At 43.6% G+C, this 19,390-nt stretch overlaps 1 protein-coding gene across 1 annotated transcript in view; it reads left to right on the forward strand.

Annotated features, from left to right (window-relative positions):
• Positions 1-15,930, forward strand: part of SLC38A1 (solute carrier family 38 member 1) — a 37,789-nt gene extending 21,859 nt beyond the window's left edge. The window contains exons 6-17 of the mRNA XM_088530367.1: positions 463-555; positions 889-970; positions 2,006-2,088; positions 2,985-3,043; positions 3,171-3,296; positions 5,407-5,486; positions 6,760-6,860; positions 9,931-10,049; positions 10,593-10,734; positions 10,841-10,938; positions 12,055-12,242; positions 15,824-15,930. Of these exons, the coding sequence (XP_088386493.1) occupies positions 463-555; positions 889-970; positions 2,006-2,088; positions 2,985-3,043; positions 3,171-3,296; positions 5,407-5,486; positions 6,760-6,860; positions 9,931-10,049; positions 10,593-10,734; positions 10,841-10,938; positions 12,055-12,162 (1,091 nt within the window). The 3' untranslated portion in view covers positions 12,163-12,242; positions 15,824-15,930. The remainder of the gene's footprint in view (positions 1-462; positions 556-888; positions 971-2,005; positions 2,089-2,984; positions 3,044-3,170; positions 3,297-5,406; positions 5,487-6,759; positions 6,861-9,930; positions 10,050-10,592; positions 10,735-10,840; positions 10,939-12,054; positions 12,243-15,823) is intronic.
• The last annotated feature ends 3,460 nt before the right edge of the window (positions 15,931-19,390 follow it).

Below are 19,390 nucleotides of genomic sequence, written 5' to 3' on the forward strand. Positions count from 1 at the left end.
ACTAAGCAAAATTACAGCTTTGTGCTACTGTGTCATTCTAGTTTAGCTGCCAGTGTTGAATTGCGGATCCTGCAGTGCTGAATTTTGTCTGGAGAGACAACTTTCTACCTTATTGTCATTGAGGTTACAAATCTAATATGCCGGAATGGGAATACCAGGACTTTAAATGTCACAGGGAGTATATATGGATTCATTAAGGGGTGTAATAGTCTCCTTAAGAGTTTCAATTTCAAAAGTGGTTGGTGGCTAAATATGACATTTGTAGAGGTCAAAAAACCATTCCCATATAAGTTTCAGCCCTTCCAGTTAAAAAAGAAAGCTTTATTTATTTGAAAAGAGAAGTTATAATTGCACAGATGAATGGTTAGCTGGAAAGTGTTTTCACGGTGTTTTTTTTTTTTTCTGATTCAACAGTATTTGACGATATATTAATTATTCTTCTCCCCATTTCTTTTAACACAGGCTGCATGGTGTATGAAAAGCTTGGTGAGCAGGTCTTTGGTACTCCAGGAAAAATGATTGTTTTTGGTTCTACATCTCTTCAGAATGTTGGAGGTAAAGAAGATGAGATGTATGAAAATAAATAAATAAATAAATAAGGCAAAACCTAGGAATATTTTAAAAGTGGATAGTTAGCAATAGTCAGTTTCCTCCTTCTCTCAGTAGTGTCTTAGGATCTTTAATCTCCTTCATATGTCTCTAGCAACTATTTTGCATCCAGTCTTTTAAAGATGATACATTGCTGAAGGATTAGTAGTTTGAAGTCAATTGAAGATCTGTGTCTTACATCATCAGAGGTGGACATGAGGAAGGGTTCAGGATACTTTTCTGTTCATATTCCGTAGAATGTCTTGTCCATTTTCTAAAATGACTTTCTTCTTCCTCCAGCTATGTTGAGCTATCTGTTCATAGTCAAAAATGAGTTGCCTTCTGCCATAAAGTTTCTAATGGGAAAAGATGAATCGTTTTGGTAAGTTTACTTCATTTTGGTGATTTGGTTTTAGAATTTAACTTTGGGTAGATACGGTTACACCTATGTTTTTAAAAGCTTTTAAATTTGGGGTGTTCTTTATGTTTATCCACAGGAAATTTTCACAGGAATATCTCAAAGGGCTAATAGAAAGTAAGACATCCTTGAGTAGGAAAGGAGGAGGGAAGGAAAATGAAATTTTAAGTTATCAGTAGTCACTGCCTGTGAACACCAGATTTTGCTCTAGAATTAGGATTTATAAAAATTCTAAACATAGGATACAATCTTGTATTGCAGATACTGAACATATTCGGCACCCATTGGGAACATATTAAATATTTCCCTTCATTCTTAGCATTTTACAGGATTTTGCCCAACACACAGACCACAGTATAAAATTCTTCAATACTAATATATGCCAATAGTAGACAGTTATACTTAGATTTCTGCCACTTGTCACTCCTTTACATTTACCAACTTCTTTAACAGAGTAGTATTTCTTCATGCTGTTAAATGTCCTTTGCACTGGATTATATCATGTGTTGTCATGCAACAGAAAAAAGAAAAATAGGCATCCCATTCCTGAGGTTTTCATATGAATTTTGGCAGGGCGCTGAACATACATCCCCAGAGCAGTCCCTGGTGCTGCCCGTGTTCCCCTTTCCTGCCTTGCAGCAGGACGAGGTTGGAAGCCCCTCACAGCCCGTGCGGGGCAGCACGAGGCCTCTGGTTTGCAGCTCCAGCAGCTGCTGGGGGGCTTAGTGAACACGTTGGCTGTGCTGGGGGTCTGGCCCTCTCATCCTGGCAGGGTGGCTTGTTTCAAGGTGCGGCAGATATTGCTGGAACCAAATGACTCCAGTTCTTCGCTAAGATCAGACATGGCCCCAGTGTTTCCTTCTGTAGGAGCTGCTAGCACAAGAAGACTGAAGATTATTCTCTTACTGTAGTAATTAAAGAGAGGTTGGTTCAGCGTAAGGGATACCAGGAGTGTTTAAGGTGTATTCATACGGTTTTTTGCTTTTATGTTTTATCCAGGGCATGGTACGTGGATGGGCGATTTCTTGTTGTCACTGTGACATTTGGGATAATCCTCCCTTTATGTCTCCTTAAGAACTTAGGTAAGATGCTAAGGTCATTATGGAACTAAGGTAAGCGCGTGGGATGTCGGGACGCTGGCAGGTGTACTAACAGCTCAAATGTAATTTAAAAGTTTGTGCTATCCTTGCAGCCTAAGCAGCTGCCTGGCCTAGGAAATAGATGCATTTTGGGCATCTTGGAAGAAGTAGGCCTAAATTGTCACAGTGGATGAATTCCGTATAAACAAGCTTCATCTATATGATTGCGGAAATTGATTGCAGAATTTGTACTTAAAAGGGTTGTTATTTCATATTAGCTGTAATTAACTGTATGGAAACTGTAAGAATATGTTTAAATACGATGGGAATGCAAAAACTATTTATTTTTTTATAATTGAAAATAAAAATTTTCGGTGGTCAGGTTGATTGGAGATATTAGACTTGTGTAGTTACATGTGTATAGAGGATCCCATTTTGAGTCCACAGAGATGCTGATAAGTACACAGTGTGTTTTTGAAATCATATAACATGTTTTGGCAGTGAACTCGCATTGCAAGCTTTCATTTGCAAAGCTAACCCGTAGTGATTTTCTGCATGTCAGGGAATCCAGTTCACATTCCAGTGGCAGTTTCCCATTTTCTAGTTTGTTTCAATGATCACAGCTTCTTTCAAAAGTAAAGTTAGTGCAGCTGCCTAAAGATGACCCTTAGACAGATTAGAAAATAATACATAAGTCAAACTGATCAGAACAAAGCTCTGATGTGTTTGAAAGCCAGGAGTCTTATGAAGTGAAGAGAGAGCAGCTTTTGTGCTACCCAGGCACTTATGATACATGTTAAATAAGTTTAAACTCTTCATGAAGTAATAAAGAGAAGAAGGAAAACCAGATATGCATAGTAAAACGGTTACGAATTAGGCTTCTTTTGAATTTCTTTCAGGGTATCTTGGCTATACCAGCGGATTTTCATTAAGCTGCATGGTATTTTTCCTCATAGTGGTAAGTTCAGCTTGCTCTGTTGGCTGGATTAGAGTTGCTTCATAGAATAGTCAAAGTTTCTCAGGTATTTGAATTTATTGTTCTGTTATTACTTATTGCAATTAGATGTTTTCTGCTCTTCTTCTAGGTTATATACAAGAAGTTTCAAATTTCCTGTTATGATTTGGTATTAAATGCAACATCTCCTACCCTATCAAATAGCTCAGAACATGCGCATATGTGTAAGCCAAAGTATGTTATCTTTAATTCCAAGGTATGTTTCCTTTTATGATATTTATTTTTAATACATATAATATATGCACTCACACTCCATGTCTTTTGGTCATTCAAAATTACCACGTAGGGCCTGATTCTGTCTTCCTTGCACACATGCTTTGAAAGCGAATGCACAAAAAGTCCCTTTCCCCATTTTTATGCAAAATGCCATGCTGAATTTAATTCCTTGCAGCCTTACTCTGCCTCTCTGTTCCCCAGGAAGCTGTGATAAAGTGAGCTGCCTTGGTGGTAGATGTGCTAAGGTTGCGAGCCTGAGCAGCCACCGGACAACAAACGCTTTCTTTGGGAGAGTTTCCTTTCTGCTTCTTCTAACTATATATGCTACAACTGAACCTTTAGACTGTAGTTGAGCAGAAATTGTAAGCCTTTTTTTTTTTTTTTTTTTTTTGCATCTGAAGCCCAGAAGGAATCCCTCTATCCTTCTGCACACAAAGCCCTTCTTTTTGACACAGAGTGTGTTTCTGTAGCTGTGTGGGGAGCTGGATCAGGAAAAAGATGCAGTTGCAAGCTAATCCAGCAAAAATGCGGTTGCTTTTCTTCTGGATGCTTTCCTCACTCACTGCACAGCTACAGAAAAGGTGGTGCCATCACAGGGGAAAAGCCACGGGAGAGCAGGCAGCTGTAGGTGTGGAAGCAGTGGGATTGCAACTTGTGGCCATGCTGCTTTGAAGCGTTCATTAAGCTGTGTCCTTATCTAGTCCTCAGGATACTGGGGCTTTCATTCTTGGAGAATGCACAGGAATAGTATGTGTGTGCAGAAATCATATTTTTGTACCTACATTCAGTTCAAGAAGCTGAAAATACTCTGAGCACACCTTTTTTTTTTTTTTAAGTTGAGGGGAGCTGCCAGTTCAGAGACTGAGAATTAGCCAAGTTGGTGTGTGTGCAAAATACTAGCTTAGGTGCAGCTATGTTTTAGATAGTCAGCCCTGAAGGGCAGTCTTGTTCTCCTGAAGTAAATACTAGTGTTTACCTCAGAGTCAATAGATTCCCTGCAGCAGGCTCAGCCCACCCAAATCAGGCACACGGGACCTGAACTCTAGAGCTCGCCCCTCGGGCCCCACTGCTTGCACAGCGCTGTAGCAGCTTTGGTGTTGCCAGTGCCCCTGGTGAAGGAGAAAAGGCAGCACAGGGTTGGGTGAGGGAGGGCCACGGCACCAGTCTGTTTTCCGAGTTTTCAGGACGCGGGTGTACACCCTGTAAGGCAATCCCAGAACAGCTGCTGCAGAAGTGGGATTCCTGTGAGCAAGGCAAGGAGATCTCAGGGTGTTGGGGAAAGCCGCATGCAGGGATTGACTCATTTTATCCCCACAAAAGGGCCCGTTGTCCATGTGATCTCAGCTCCTACCAGTTTCTTGGGAAGAATGGAAGTGTTTGAGCACTGAGGTCACTTGGCTGCATGCTCACAGCTGAAACCCGATGGATTTTTGGTTGAGAAGTGGGTGAGGTTCCCTCAGAGGCCTTCTGCGCTGAGCAGTGACGTAACGGTCTCTCTCTTTCCCCAAGGGCTGAGCACGCTCCCTCCACAGTCCTCCTAGCCCTTTTGTTGGCCTGGGAAGTGATGGGGCTGAGTGTGGTACCTTGAATTACCCAGTTATTTGTAAGTTGTGCGTTCCTCTTCTCTTTCCTTACAGTCTGGATATGGGCTTCGCCTTCAGGACTTCAGCACTGGCCCTGCTGTGCAAACCCTGCTCCGTGCCAAGCAGAGTAGTGTAGTGGTGACCCCTTTTGCAAGTGACCCTGCAGTAGCAGCCAAGGCACTAACTGGGCAGGGAAACCCATTGCAGGCAACAGAGCCAGTAGCCACGTGGCATCCTGTGCTTGGAGGACAAAGTCAGAAAGGATTTTTTTGCACGACCAGGGTCAAGATTTTGTCTTCCCCTTAACAGAGCACTGTTCCCCATGCTGTGTTAAATACCTGCTAACTGACAGGTCTGCTGCTTTCCCTGAACAGGGCTCTTAATGTTCAGTTGAAGAGTCCAGAAAGTTGGGAGCTGAGGTAGTTGAAAAACACTGATCATTTCTTTATGCCACTGGGGGAAATAGGTCATCTTCTTAACTTTTACCCCGATGCTTTCTTTGAACAGACCGTGTATGCTTTGCCCACCATTGCTTTTGCATTCGTGTGCCACCCATCTGTCCTTCCAATCTACAGCGAACTGAAAGAGTAAGCCTTTTTCTTTTTTTTTCAGTTAATTGTTTTGAACTGGTTTGTATGGAAAAATTTAGTGCCGAGGTGCTCTGAGTCATTCCTGCCATTCAGAGGAGATGTGCTTTCCTAAGAACAGACAAGCCAAGGAGCATGGCTGTCAGCTAGGAAATCTGTATTCCCAGATGTGCTGCTGGGGTAGTTGAGAATAATGCAACATTTGGGGAATTTTCTCTGGAAGTACACAGCAGTTTGGGAGAGCCAAGTGGTTCAGATCATTATTTTGTATAGGAGAGGCGCAGATTTCAGCTACTGGCATCTGTTCCAGTGTAACTAAAAATCTGTTGCAGTACTAGAAGAATTATTCCCAGGCTTGCCTGTACTAAAACATCTTTACCAGTACAGCTGTGCGTGTGAAGCCTACAGGAGACATGACATGGTTCATACCAGCAAAGGGCCTCTTCAGTCGGCCTAGCTGTATCTGTGCCGGGCCTTTGGCCAGGCTGATCGGCGCTGTGACATTTTCAGGCTTCCAATAAAAACAGCTTTGGTAGGAAAAAAAAAAAAAAAAAAGTCTGACCAGTTCTGTGTCTGTAAAGAGGGAGTTTTCAGAGCTGTTAGGGATGGGCTGCAGGAGGAGAGGGCCGCGCGGGAGGTGCCTGTCGCAGCTGCGCAGCCGCCCTGCGGTGCCGTCCCCGCGTCGGGCCAGGCAGGAGCAGGGCCGCCCCGGCGCGCAGGAGGCTGCGGTTCAGGTGCCTCCAGCGGCCTCTCCGGAGCCTAACGAGGACACTGCTGTGTGCATTTAAAAGGCTAACTTAAGTATGATAATATGAATATTTCAGAAAAAAAAAATCTAAAAATGAAGTGTTCATACTTGACCCATTTTATTTTCTACTCACGGGAATACAAATGTTTTTCTACAAACATTCACAATATTTTTTTTCCTGTGTGTACTTTTACTCTTCCTTTATTTTGGCCCTTTAATTTAATTACTGAAGTGTTTACAGGCTGCCCTGTCCTCTCTGCTTCTCCCTTTACTCAATTTAAAAGGTTGTGGCTGGGGAGGCAGCCACAGGATGGTCACAGTGTTCAAGCCCTGAGCAAGGTCCATTTTGCCAGCCCTCCTCTTCCTTTTGCAGCTGTCAAAGAACTTCTTGTTTTAAATGAAAATCTATTCATGAGTCTCTCCAGAGTTAATCAATATGGTTTTGCAAAGACTTAATACATTTTTAAACAGTTAGCTAAATACAGTCCAACCATTTTAATGTTTTTTTTTTCCTTCTTTCTCCAGCCGTTCACAGAAAAAAATGCAATTGGTTTCAAATATCTCATTTTTTGCCATGTTTGTGATGTACTTTATGACTGCCATATTCGGCTATTTGACTTTCTATGGTAAGTAAACAGCTTTGCTGATCAAAGTAGAAAGGGAATATATGTGAAATGTTCACTTATATTGAAATACTTTTTCAAATAATTTTCCTTAACATTTTCAAATGATGGTACAAATCCTTTTCTGTCTTTCCTCTGCAGATGAAAAGTGCAAATAAAACTATTTTTTTACAAAAAGCATGTTCAAAATGTGAGAAAGGGATTTGCCTAAAGGAACTGGGGATTAGCTGGGTCCTAGTAAATTTTCTGTTCCAGGGCCATTACCTGATTTTTTTGCACATTGGTTATAACTTATATGCAACTGCTTCTGCTTATCAGTATAAAATGAGACTGATTTGAGAGTAGGTTCTCAGAAATGGCTATGAAATCAGCCACCAGAGCTCTTTGGTTTTCTTATTGACACTGCCATCATAGAGATAAAGGACCAAATGTGCTTCTAGAGCTGATGCCTGCAGCTCTTGGTTCAGTAAGTTGCTGCAAGGCAGCTGGGGAAGCGTGGAGCATCATCCCAGCTCACAGCCAAAGGATGGTTATTTCAGTGCCTGACCCTTAAACCGTTTCTCTTTTCATAAATATCAGTTCACTTAAAAAAGCAAACAAATTATATTGTAGTTCTGTCAAGTGAAGTGGGATAAAATGCAACTTCTGCTCAGGCAGCTACATCCATTCCCCAATATAGTGGAAATCTTGAAATGTAGTATGGTTTTTCATAGCAGACCATTAATAGCATACAAGGTAGAAGGCAGATTACAAAACTGATCCTTGTCTTTTACCTCAGAGTCACCCAAAAGCCTTCAGTCTTATTCTCGGTATGCAAAGTAGTTCTTTAGTTACAGCCTGCACATTCATTGTAGCATTCATTGACAGCCACATGTTTCAAGAGAAAATAAACACTTACAAAATTTGGCATTTTTGAAGGTGTACCTGTCTCATAATTTGTTTTCTCAAGATGTCATTCTGATTATGAGGCCTTGCATCTACATGCATTAAAATAATTTGATATCATCTGCTAGAATTTTCCCAATAAAACTGCTGGAAGTGAGACTATGTAAACTGCAAGTGACAACAGCAACAGCTGTTCTTATCCAGCACCTGGGCTGCTGCTGTTTCCTACATCCTTACAGAAACTCATCAAATGGGTGAAAATGAAAGGTCCAATTAGCAGACCCAGGAAGCGAGTGGGTGTCAGTCAGTGTGAGCCCCTTCCCTTGGGTAGGGAGGGAACCCTACTGCGACTGCCCCAGGGATTTGAGGAGGAGGATCCATAGAGCTCCCTGCGGAGCTGGCTGGAGCTCCCGTGCAGGTGGGGACGGCCGCTTCCTGGCTCTGCCAAGAGGGGACGGCGGAGTCACTGCCTGGTCTTGGCCCCCTCTGCCCAAGTCAGACATTCGCGCTCCTGAGAGCGCATGGACAAGGCTGGGCGCCTTTCCCTGGCTCCGTTGGACTTGGGCAAACCCTCACAGCTGCGCAATCAGGGCCCTGAGAGACACGGAAAATAAAATAAAATAAAATAAAACTCCTCCCTTTTTATCTTTCTTACCCTTGAGGCTGGCAAGAACTTCCCTTTCATATGCGCACTTGCACTTTCCTAGCCCTCTCCTCTGCCCTTGCCTGGGGAAGAACAGCATTTTTATTTTGTCCATTCCTTTTTTGCACCAATGCTGCCTGTCTGCTTGCGATGTTCTCAAAAGCGTTGCAGTTGTACCTATATTTACATTTCAGATTTACAGAAAAGAGGGGCTATTTTTTCCCTAAAAGGTCACTGTGGTCGGGCTCTGCGGTTCGTCTAGCTGACAGCAAAGCAGAGCTCAGCCCGAAGCCCTGCCTTCCGCTTCCGACCTGGCTGCAGCCCTCGAGCTCGTGCCGTGTGCGTGTGCTCCGCTTGCAAACCCCGCTCCGGCTCTGCAGCGAGGTGGGAAGGCACTTTCCTCTCCCGCTGGGAACTGAGCGCTGCTCACACGTGATCCCTCCCTGGGAGGATTTCCTGTGGGGAGCGCAGGCGTTGTGTTGCAGAGCGCTTATCTCTTTCCTCGGGAGTACACAAGATTTTACCATGTGTCCAGGATTTTAAATTGCATATGTCCCCCGAGCTCCCTTTGAGGACTTCAGTTTCAGAGCTGTTCCATTTTACTGCCAGCTTTCTAAGATCAGCAGACGAAAGCAAACGGCAGCGAACGCGCCTTTGTGGTGAGCTGCGCAGCAGCTGCCTCAGGTTGGCATCACTCCACCTTTTCAAGGCTTGAAGCAAAGACGTGGGTCACAGGAGCTTGTTCCTGTCAGTTCATGCACAAGGACCAACTCCTCACAGCTTAAAGGACACATGTTTTGAGGAGATTCTGTTAAAAGTGTCCGTGGCCTCCTCACCAGGCGCCCTCGGAGGTCTGTGCTGGCTGCTGTCAGCCCGGGACATGGGGGGCAGCAGGGGCCGAGCTGGGAGCGCTGCCAGGGAGGGCTGGCGGCCCCAGGGAAGCGCCCAGCAGGGCAGCCCCCCGGGGAGCTGCAGAAGGGCTTGAGCACAAATGTCAGCGTGTCCCGCTGGGAGCCGACCGAAGACACTCTGTTCTTTTTTAAGAGCAGAGGCACTGCTTTTTCCTGGAAGCTTGTTTAACTTAGCTGAGCCTTCTTGTCATTTGTATGAAATTCAGCCACATGGCAGCAGTGCGTGTGGTTATTTTTAAGTCATTTGAAACTTTATTTTTAAAAAAGCCCACTTCAGAACTCAATTAGAAATCCCCCAGTTGGAAATAGCTTATTTTTGTTTTACTTATTTTTTTATGTATGTAAGCAAATATTGATGTTTGTCTCTCTGTCGTCTTTTGTGTAGTGAAAATTACTTTCAACTTAGCCATATGCTTTCTTGAATCAGGCCTCCAGAGGATTAAGCTGGGATAATGGGATCATTAGGATTTGGTTCAAAGTGCTGCTTTAAACTCTAGAATATTTCATTCCATACTCTTTGCCTGCAGATAAATGACTTGTTGTTCAAGAAGGCCATTGTTAGGCAATGGTTTCTGTGCATTAATTGCCCGTTTGCCAGAGCCCTTACCTCCTTACCTTCCTGTCTTTCCCACAGACGATGTGCAGTCGGATCTGCTTCACAAGTACCAGAGCAAAGATGACATCCTTATCCTGACAGTGCGTTTAGCTGTCATTGTTGCAGTGATACTCACAGTGCCAGTGCTGTTTTTCACTGTAAGTAATACTCTCTACACACTTTGGAAATAGGTAATCTCTGTACATGGTGCATTTTTCTCAAAACACAGTTCAGAAGTTTCTGACTCAGTGATGTTGCCACTACAGAAAGAATTAGAGCTTGTATCAGTCTTTTCTCACACCACACTCCTGCTAACTTCTGGAAAAGTTCTCTCTGCCGGAAATCAATCAATCACTTTTGGTCTTAAATCTGTTTCAAATTTAGTCCACAGGGGACCTCTCTTATTTCACATGATTTTACTAGGAGCAGGCTCAGAGATGAAGTTCATTTTTAAGTGCAGAAGAACCACAAAAGGCATGGTAAAGAGAAATATTCTACTTCAGAGCCATGTGCACATACAGTTTCAAAATATCAAACTAATTGCAAGGATTATTTCAAGGGGCCTTACACAAAAGATCCCAGAATTTCTGCTAATCCTGTGAGGGGGCTCATCACATAAAGAATGAGTAAGAAAAAGACTTGAGAAACTTTGAATTGGCTTTTAGACTGTTCCTGACACAGAACTCTCTCTCTTCCTGCAGGTGCGTTCATCACTATTTGAGCTGGCTAGAAAAACAAAATTTGACCTATGCCGTCATGTTTTGGTTACTTTTGTTCTTTTGGTTATCATCAACCTGTTAGTCATTTTCATCCCAACCATGAAAGATATTTTTGGAGTTGTAGGTATGGTATCTCGGTTTTATACAATTAAAAAAGATGTTGCTAATTAGCAACGTAAAAATTAGCTGTTACTGGCAACTAGCAAAACTCATTTATTACAATTTTGCAGGAGTTACTTCGGCCAATATGCTGATTTTCATTCTTCCTTCATCACTATATTTAAAAATTACACAACAGGATGGAGCAAAATTGACTCAGAGGATTTGGGTAGGTGTTTATTCCTAATCAGCTTTTATTTTGTCATTCCTTAGGGTGTACTAGCATTGAAAGCAGCTCGGATTTGGTTATCTGAACATACTAGCGAGCTTCTGTTTGCTGCTTTCCCTTCTTGCTTCAGCCAGTTGTCTTCCTCGCTCGCCCTCTTTCTTCAGCTACCCTGTGAGCCGCCCAGTGTTGGGTCCCTGCTGCACAGGGCCCCTGGTGCTCCCTGGGCTGTCCTCGGCTAAGAGACTTTGCAAGCAGCAGTAGCTGGAGGCCGGGTGCTCTTCCAGCACCGTTTGGCAGCTCTTCCAGGCAGACAGGCCCTCTCCGTTTCAGCGTACAGAGCGCTCTGTGTGCAGTTTCTTGCTCTGTTTCATGGGGGCTGAGTCAAGCGCTGGGTGCTTCCATCAGAGGAAGGCAGCTGAGGCGTCAGCCCGTGCACATGTTAAGCCTGTGGGACAGAGCCTTAAAAGATTTTCTGTGAGGCCAAGAAAAAGTTTCAGCTGAAAGGACAAAACAGTTTTCTATATTCCCACTCTAAAATTCAGCAAATACTGTCCTCATGGGAGAGAGCTTTTGCCAATTTCCCATTTTGAGACAATCTATCATAAATTCCCTACAGCTTCTGGGGGGACAGCTGGGTCGCTACGAGCACTCTGCGGTCCCTGCTTTGTGCTCGGAACAGAGGGCAGGGAGCCCGTGTTTTGCTTTGGGCTCCATCCACAGGCTGCAGGATGAAAAGGCTGGACTTTGACAGACGCAATCCCAATGGGAAAAGCCACTTCTATGTGGCTTTGGAAGGGGCAGGACTGATAGGTCTTAAAACCGGACTCGCTTAATCCTCTTTAACAATGATTTAAGAAGTGAATTGGAAGTAATGATACTAATATGCTCAATTGTCTGTGGAAGTAGAAAAAAATGTTTTGGTGTTAAGCAAGTAATTACTAATGATACTGATATGCTCAATTATTTATGGGTCTTACCTTTATCAAAGTGCTGTTCCATTTTCACTGGTAACTCTGATACCTCATCTTGTAAATCTCTTTAAGAAGAAAAAAATATCATATGTCAATTAATTGTCCTTCGTTTTCTTCCATTAATTATCCTTCCTTTTCATTCCAGGCTTCTCTTTTCTTGGCACTGGGGGTAATGTTTTCCCTAGTGAGCATTCCTTTGGTCATTTATGACTGGGTACAATCAGGAGGCAGCACTGAAGGCCGCAAGAGCTAACCTCAGTGTGAAACGGAGACATCCCTGTTTGCTACACACCAAAATCGCCACCATCCCTTCTGTTATCTAGTCCATCTTTTGTGAGTTTATTCAAATCAAATCCAAATAATGATTCGCCAGTACTGAAAATAATGTTCTGGATGTATTCTCTTGCAGAAAACAGACCCATTTTCCAAGTGACATATCACTCTGTCCCATGATACTGAGTTATCAGATCAGCGTTAAGTCTGTGTTAATCATCTGTGAGACTGTATGGAGAGCGCTGCTCATAGGAACTCACCATAAATTTGTTTTTCCTGTTCCACCCATGAATTGTTCCATTATTCTTAGCCCTTAGACCATACACTCTGCTCCTTTAGAGCAAGCAGTATTTGTCGTTATCAATCCAAACTGGAGTAACTGTTCCAAATGTTGTCACTTCACATCCTTCCACTTGCCTTTTAACCAAAATTCTATTCTTAAATTGTATGCATTTGGTTTGCTTGTTTGTTTGTTTTGTTACTGTTTTGGACCCCATTTGCCTCATGGAGTAAGTGTAGCATTCTGGATATGAATATGAAAAGCACCAGGGGAGCATAAATTAGCAATGTGTAAATGTAGGTCCTCGTAAATATGGTGCTTCTCCCAAAAACATCACGGTGGAGGTGCCAGCCACACGGCTTGGCTGTTTGGTGGCTTTGGGGACAGACCTGTGTGTGTGCGGCGTGTGTTCGTGTGTGTGTGTTTCTGAAGGGCTGCGAGGAGCAGGAGAGGGAGGATCATCACCAGCTACCATTTCCCAGGGACTTTTCACTTTGAAACTGCCCAGAAACAGACCTGATGCAAAGCGATGAGGACTTGAGAGCGAGGAGAAGCAGGTGCTCTGAGATTTCCATAGGAAGTCTGCATCTTCTTCAGCATTAAATTGTTTACTAATGCCCCACTCTTTTCAGGAAAAAAAAATGGCAAGGTCCTTATTTTTTTTCAAAGCCTACAGGTTTAATCATACTTTATGCCTTTTCCATTCTGGCATTCATTTTACACTCCCAAGGCTGACTTTGTAACAACCAGCTCCTCTCCTATATGTCCTATTCTCCTCCCATTGAAGCCAGCAGGACTTTTGACAGCAGCAGGAACAGAATTTGACTCACCCTGCTGAACTACTGGATTTCTAATGGGAAATGAAATCTTTAACACTCCTTTAAATAAGCGTAAACACTTTTATGTTTAAGATGTTTCATTTACATTTCTCATCTCTAAATTCTTCACTGCAGTTACGGAAAAGACATTAAATTACTACTAGCAGAAACACTGTAACTTGCATCACTGTAACTTGCATCTGTTGTCCACACAGTGAGCATCTGCCTAATGCCTTATAGCTGGTGTAGAGAACTACTTATAGAGATTCAAACGCTAAGCAGGTGGTTGCTAACCATCTTAAGCAGACATTAGTGCACTGCCAGCTGCATAAGTGTGTTCACTTTGCATCATGTGCTGTTTAAAAAGTGTCTGAGTTTTACTCTCAGAGGCTGAACCAGGCTCCTGTTGAAAGGACTAGTGGCTCACGAGAGCCCTGGTTCACACTCCAGGGCTAAGCGATGCCCTCTCCGTGTTCAAGACGTGTCTGTCCGTGTGCAGTGACTCTCTTGTTCCCCGTAGCTGATTCAGCTTTGACTCCCGTTGTAACTCTGGAAGGAGATTGTCATTAGCAGTGCTGTCTGTAGGTATTATATGTCACTGCAGCTTGTTCTTTTTAAGGCTAGGGATGGAGAATTCAAGATCTTGGGATTTCTGTGAGCTATTGAATTGCCTCAGTTTCCACTGCATTATCCTACATTTCCTGAAGTCACTGAGAGTTGAAAGCACAGGGCACCTCAGGACCTTTAAGGCTGCTCGCTAGGGGTAACGTCCAGAGAGGTTATTGTGAGGCCTCCGTTGGAACTGAGTTAGAAAAGGTTAGTTAGAAAGTCCGCACTGCAAAAAAAACAATTAACCTATTAACCTTAGGCTTCTAGATCTGCATCTTGAGCTAGCCGGTTTTTGCTCCTGTCAGTAGTACTCTGTGATCCAGAAATAAGAGCAGCCTGATCCAGATATGAGCCTAAAACGTCCATATGTACATAGGGGCAGGGCTCAATGCAGCACAAAAGCCTCGAGCTCTTCTGATTCGCAGTGCCAAGGAGAGAGCCGCCTTCCTGAATAACAACATAGCGAGGCAGGACTCCCCTGGGGATACGAGAGCGTGGGGGCTTGATGGCCACCTCACCTGCAGAGAAGCAAGCTCTCATCTCAGCAATACGCCATACAAATTGGCCAGCTGGACAGGACACTAAAAAAAGGGTTTATGCTTCAATCTTACCTTGCACAGTTACTGGCTTTAAGAGGAGGAAGAAGAAGAAAAAAAGGACCCATATCTATAAGGAAGATCAAAACTAGAAGTCTCTTTCCTTTTTACAAAGTGATCTTTTGGGCTACAGAGTCAGGTTCTCTTTCATCTTTTCTCCTTGTGATCCATTAAACTTCCCTTCCTTGCTGCCCAGGGCCCCAGCAAGGTCACAGTTGTGGCATCCTGCCCCCAGGGTGTCCTTAGTCTAGGATTTAAAAAGCTGAGCACGGGGCTCGTGGGAGCTGGGGGCTGCGGTGGGCTGAGAACCCGGCAGCTGCTCACACAGCCCTAGGGGTTCTCTGCACCTTCTCTGTGTGGGGCCCTGTGTGGGGCCAGCTTGGGGGGCCCTTCATCACAGGCACCAGCCCATACAGCAGCCTACGAGACCAGGCATTCGGCAGACTCTGGAGGGAAGAACCCGGGCTCCCCATCCAGGCATCCCCCAGCCCCCCTGGGTGCAAGTTTGTGGCTCCCGTTTCACGAGCACCCAGCTCTCCCTGTGAGCTAGAGACACAGCCCAGCATCTAACTCGGCTCCCTGAAACAGCCTGCTGAGGTCACATTTTAAGTTTTGAGGTGCCTTTAGGGATCTCAATCTCATCACAAAAAAAAAAAAAGACTACAGACTATTCTCAAAATGCTCCAGGGCTCTCCTACTTTCCTTCCCTCTTTATTTTTCTTCTGCTATTAGTTTATGAGCTTGCAACTCGTGCATCAGGGAGTTGTGAGGGAGGAGATCCTGGGAGCAACTTCGAATAGGAGCTACAGGTCTGATGTGCTGCACAGGGTCCCAGCAAGGCCACACGTGACATCCCTCTGCACCTTCTCTTCCCCCAGCAAAAAAAAGAAAAAAAAATATATTCTGTAGTCTAGTGTTTTAAATACTGAGATTTTGGCCTTGAGTTTCAGCTTGAAGGGCTGTTGAATGATTGGTTGCTCCTTGCATCTTTCTAAATCTCCTCCATCACTATCCTTCTGCCTTCTCCTTTTTTCCCAGTTTATTGTATACTGGTGTCTTCCTGAATAAATACGGAGAAGAATGAGCTGAGTGTGTGCACAGAGTGAAATTACCTGAGGTACTGGGCCATCAAAGCATATCTTAGATACTGAAAATTAGACACCCAAAATACTGAGTCTTGAAATAGACTTTGTTGTTTCCGGGTCTCTGAAAAAGAGAGAAATTACTTAGGCTGATTTACTGACATCATATTTATAGATATTTATGGAAACGAATCATGTGTTTATTGATGTCTGTGATAATGAACGTGAAATAACGTGCTTTTTGTTTTTTCATCAGGTTTATACATTCTTAACAGAATGCAATAGACCCTGCTGTAACTGTCAACATCAGTGATGGATGACAATATTTGTATGAGGTTATCTGTAAAATGTACTGCTGTTATTCAGTTCATTTGGAATAGTGAACTTGTAGCCAACGATGTCCGAGTCCCACATTTTAGCTAGGATTTTAAGAGCACAGTGAAATGCTGTAGGAGTTTCTCTGTTGTAAAATTAATAGGATCCAGAGTACCGTATCTACTTAGTAGGTGGTAGCATGCTTTCTTTTCATAGAGAGTTTATCACTGTTGTGAGCACTGCAACTTTCATAGACTGGATGCAAAACCACTCCAAATAACTGTAACAAAATACTTCAAAGCTATTGTTTGTATAATAGCAACAACGGAGTGGTTGGGGAGAGGAAGGTCTGTAGAAGCAGGGGCTCCTAGTAAGACTGTAGGGGTTAATCCCGTGCTTACAGGCTGGCCTTGCTGCCTGTCCTAGGCCACATCACATTGCAAAGAAAATACTTGCGAGCTTAAGCTACGCTTATGGTTGCAGTATACATCTATCCTTCCCTGGATGTCCCAGTGGTAAATATGCCTAATAAAGAAAATACATTTGATTGTGTTATTTGGGAGCAATATCGAGGGAGCAGTGACCTGGCTGGGTGATTCTGGTTTCAGGGGGCCAATGCCGAGGCTGTGCAGCAGCTCAGAGCTCTGGCAGAGCCAACGTGGGGCTCGCGAGGTGCCCAGCACAGGCCATGCTCATCCCGTGGGGTCAAGGATACCCAGCTACTCCCCAGGGCTGCTTTCCTCAGCTCCGTGCAAATCCATAGGTCAAACCTGTAAACGCAGGCTGGATAACATATGGAGATACTAGGGGGTTTGTCTGTACGTCTGCCTTACAATACATAAGCACCATAGCTATTTCTGCTATCGTGCATTAATAATAACTAGCAGTAATAATTAATGGTATCTCTAGCTCATCTTTAAATCAATAGGTTTCTTTGCTTGAACCTTACATTAAGGCTAAAGAGCATCTTGGTCAAGACAAAACTCTTTGCGTGTGGTGTTGTCCCACCTCCAGTCCTACAGCCCAACCCCGGTGCCTTTAGGAGAAAGGCCCAGCAGAATGTATTCAGTTCCAGCAGCAATTCCCAAAAATGGCTTTATCACCTGACACCACGGTGCTCTCGGAAACAGTTCCCCAGAGCACCTGGCATCAGGAAAATCTTTATTTCCTATAACCTACACAAAGAATGTTTTATTTGTATCTAATGTAAGGATTTCTGTAACAAACTGTGAAAGAGATAATAAATTAATAAAAAAGTACAGGGCTGGAAAGGTCTAGAGTTCACAAATTGTACACATACCTATGTTTCTGAAGACAAATCTATGCAGTTGTGTTGTATTGTAGGAAATTTCATTTTTATGTATATATATATATTGTAAATAAATAGGATGCTGTATATTTTTGCAGTTCTTTATCCCCAATGATATAGAAGTGTTGAAATAATAGTCTCTGCATATTAAGAATAATTTTAATAGAAATACAAATACTTTAGCTTCTGACTTAGCAAAATGTATATCCTTTCCTTTCTCCCAAGAGTCCACAAGTTAAATTCAAAACTTGAGCTTATAATTACACTGCTAAATGTAACAAATAAAAGAAAAATAAAAGGTCCAATGAAATTGCTAGAATTAATTCCCGTGCACGTCTTCCTGTTTTCTCAAGAGCAAATTTTCCAGCCTTGCTGCTGAGTGAAATCTCTCCCCCTGCAGAGGGGCTGTTTAGCACAGGGATCCCCGGGCTGTGCGGAGGAGGCGCCTTGCGCAGCCGCTGCAGCCGCGCCGCTCTCCCGGGCACCAGTGCCCTCCGCAGAAGGCAAGTGGCACAACTAGGAGTGAGGCCAGCACTCCTGCATTTCCACTGCAGCCACGAGGCACAGCTGCAGTTCAGAAAAATAACAGTAACTCCCAGCCAGGGGTGGGCAACAGTCAGAGGAGCTCGTGCTGTTTATAGCCAGCCCTGGGCATGCTGCTATCCTGCGGCCAAAGCGCCAGCCAAAGCGGGTGTCCCCGGCCAGTGCCAGGGGACTGCTTGCCTCGAGGCTGTGAGGGTTTTGGTCCAGGGATACCTGCATGTCCAGGGAGCAGAGATGAGGGCAGGGGGACGTTTGCGTGTGTCCTGAGAGGGCCTCGCGAGAGCCCCTAGGATCTCTCACTTGTAAGACGCAGAAGTGTGATTTCCAGAACTGATAGAAAGCAGAGGTTGAGCAACACATCTAAAAATAACTGTATTTTTTTCCATGTTTACTTTATAGTCTTGGATGAAAGTGAAACTTGAAGTGACGTTTGTTTTCACCATGAGCACAAAATTGAGGGAAAACTTATACGCAGTCACTTTTACAGAGCTTTTCAAATACAAACGCACATTTTGTTTGCAGTGTTATAGCCAACAAAATATAAACTGTAAAGGTATTTTTCCACAAGACTTGAACTTTAACTTGTTTATATAAACCTGTTTTTAAGAGTCCCAAGGTATGTTAAGGTTCACCCAGATCCAGTATAAACAATACTGTTTGAATGATGTACACTTGATATGAGCTCATCTCTAGTAGATTGTTCAAGTGAGTCATTGTAATATTTTGCTCCTGCTAATATCACCATACTTTGTGCTGTTCATATTCAAATAAACAATGCCGTTTTTCATTTTCTGTGTGTAAATAAATAAAAAAAAGTATTAAGTTCTATAATCTCTCTGTTACCTCTACAGTTTTTAAACATTAAAATTGTGATCTAAAGTAATGCCAAGGTCGTATTGATTTCTTTCAAAGGGATGAGCATACAGGTATCTGTTATAACCTCTTGCACAGGATGTGTTCCCAGCTCTTAGCTTGTGCTCATGCGAGGAGTCTCCCTGAGCCGAAGGCACGCAGCTCTGCAAAGCCCCGCAATACAGAGAGAGAAGTATCGGTGCAAAGTCATGGAGCATTTACATAAATTTTTCAAAACAGTGTTAAAGGGACCTGAGGTCACGGTATAGAGGCAGCACAGGTTGGGGTGGCTGAGGATGATGCTGTTGTTCAAGCCTGGCACTCTGTCCTACCCATTTCATGAAGACTGTCCTAGTGTTTCCCCGTCTGCTTCAGGCAAAGCCAGATGGTTTAGCTTCAAGAGCTACTGTATATGGGTTTGAGCTCCGGTGCCAAACTAGTGCCTGGAGTGGATAACCCCCTGATGTCCTTTCTTGGCTGCTGACGCAGAATCCTTTAGCAGGGGGATGAAGAGATATCTGAGGACAGTAATACCTTAAGTATTCCCAGTTATATCTGCCAAAGTGCCTCTGTCAAAGCCTGAGGGGCTCTGGAAAATGTTAACTTTTTGCCTTTGAGTCCTATTTTTAATAGTGCTCAGGTTTTAGTGACCACATACAAAAAGAGCTCTTGGCTAGAGCCCTAGCCATAAGATATGAGAGCCATAAATGTCTCCCTTGCCCGAACAGGGAGAGATTAGCCAGTATCTCTGTGGCATCACTCCCCCGATCCCCTCTGCAGGAAAGGCAGTGGAGATTCAAGTAT

Source organism: Tinamus guttatus, unplaced genomic scaffold, assembly GCF_059628265.1.
Source record: "Tinamus guttatus ecotype Peru unplaced genomic scaffold, ASM5962826v1 Tinamus_guttatus_pri_ptg000368l, whole genome shotgun sequence".
Lineage (NCBI taxonomy): Eukaryota > Metazoa > Chordata > Aves > Tinamiformes > Tinamidae > Tinamus > Tinamus guttatus.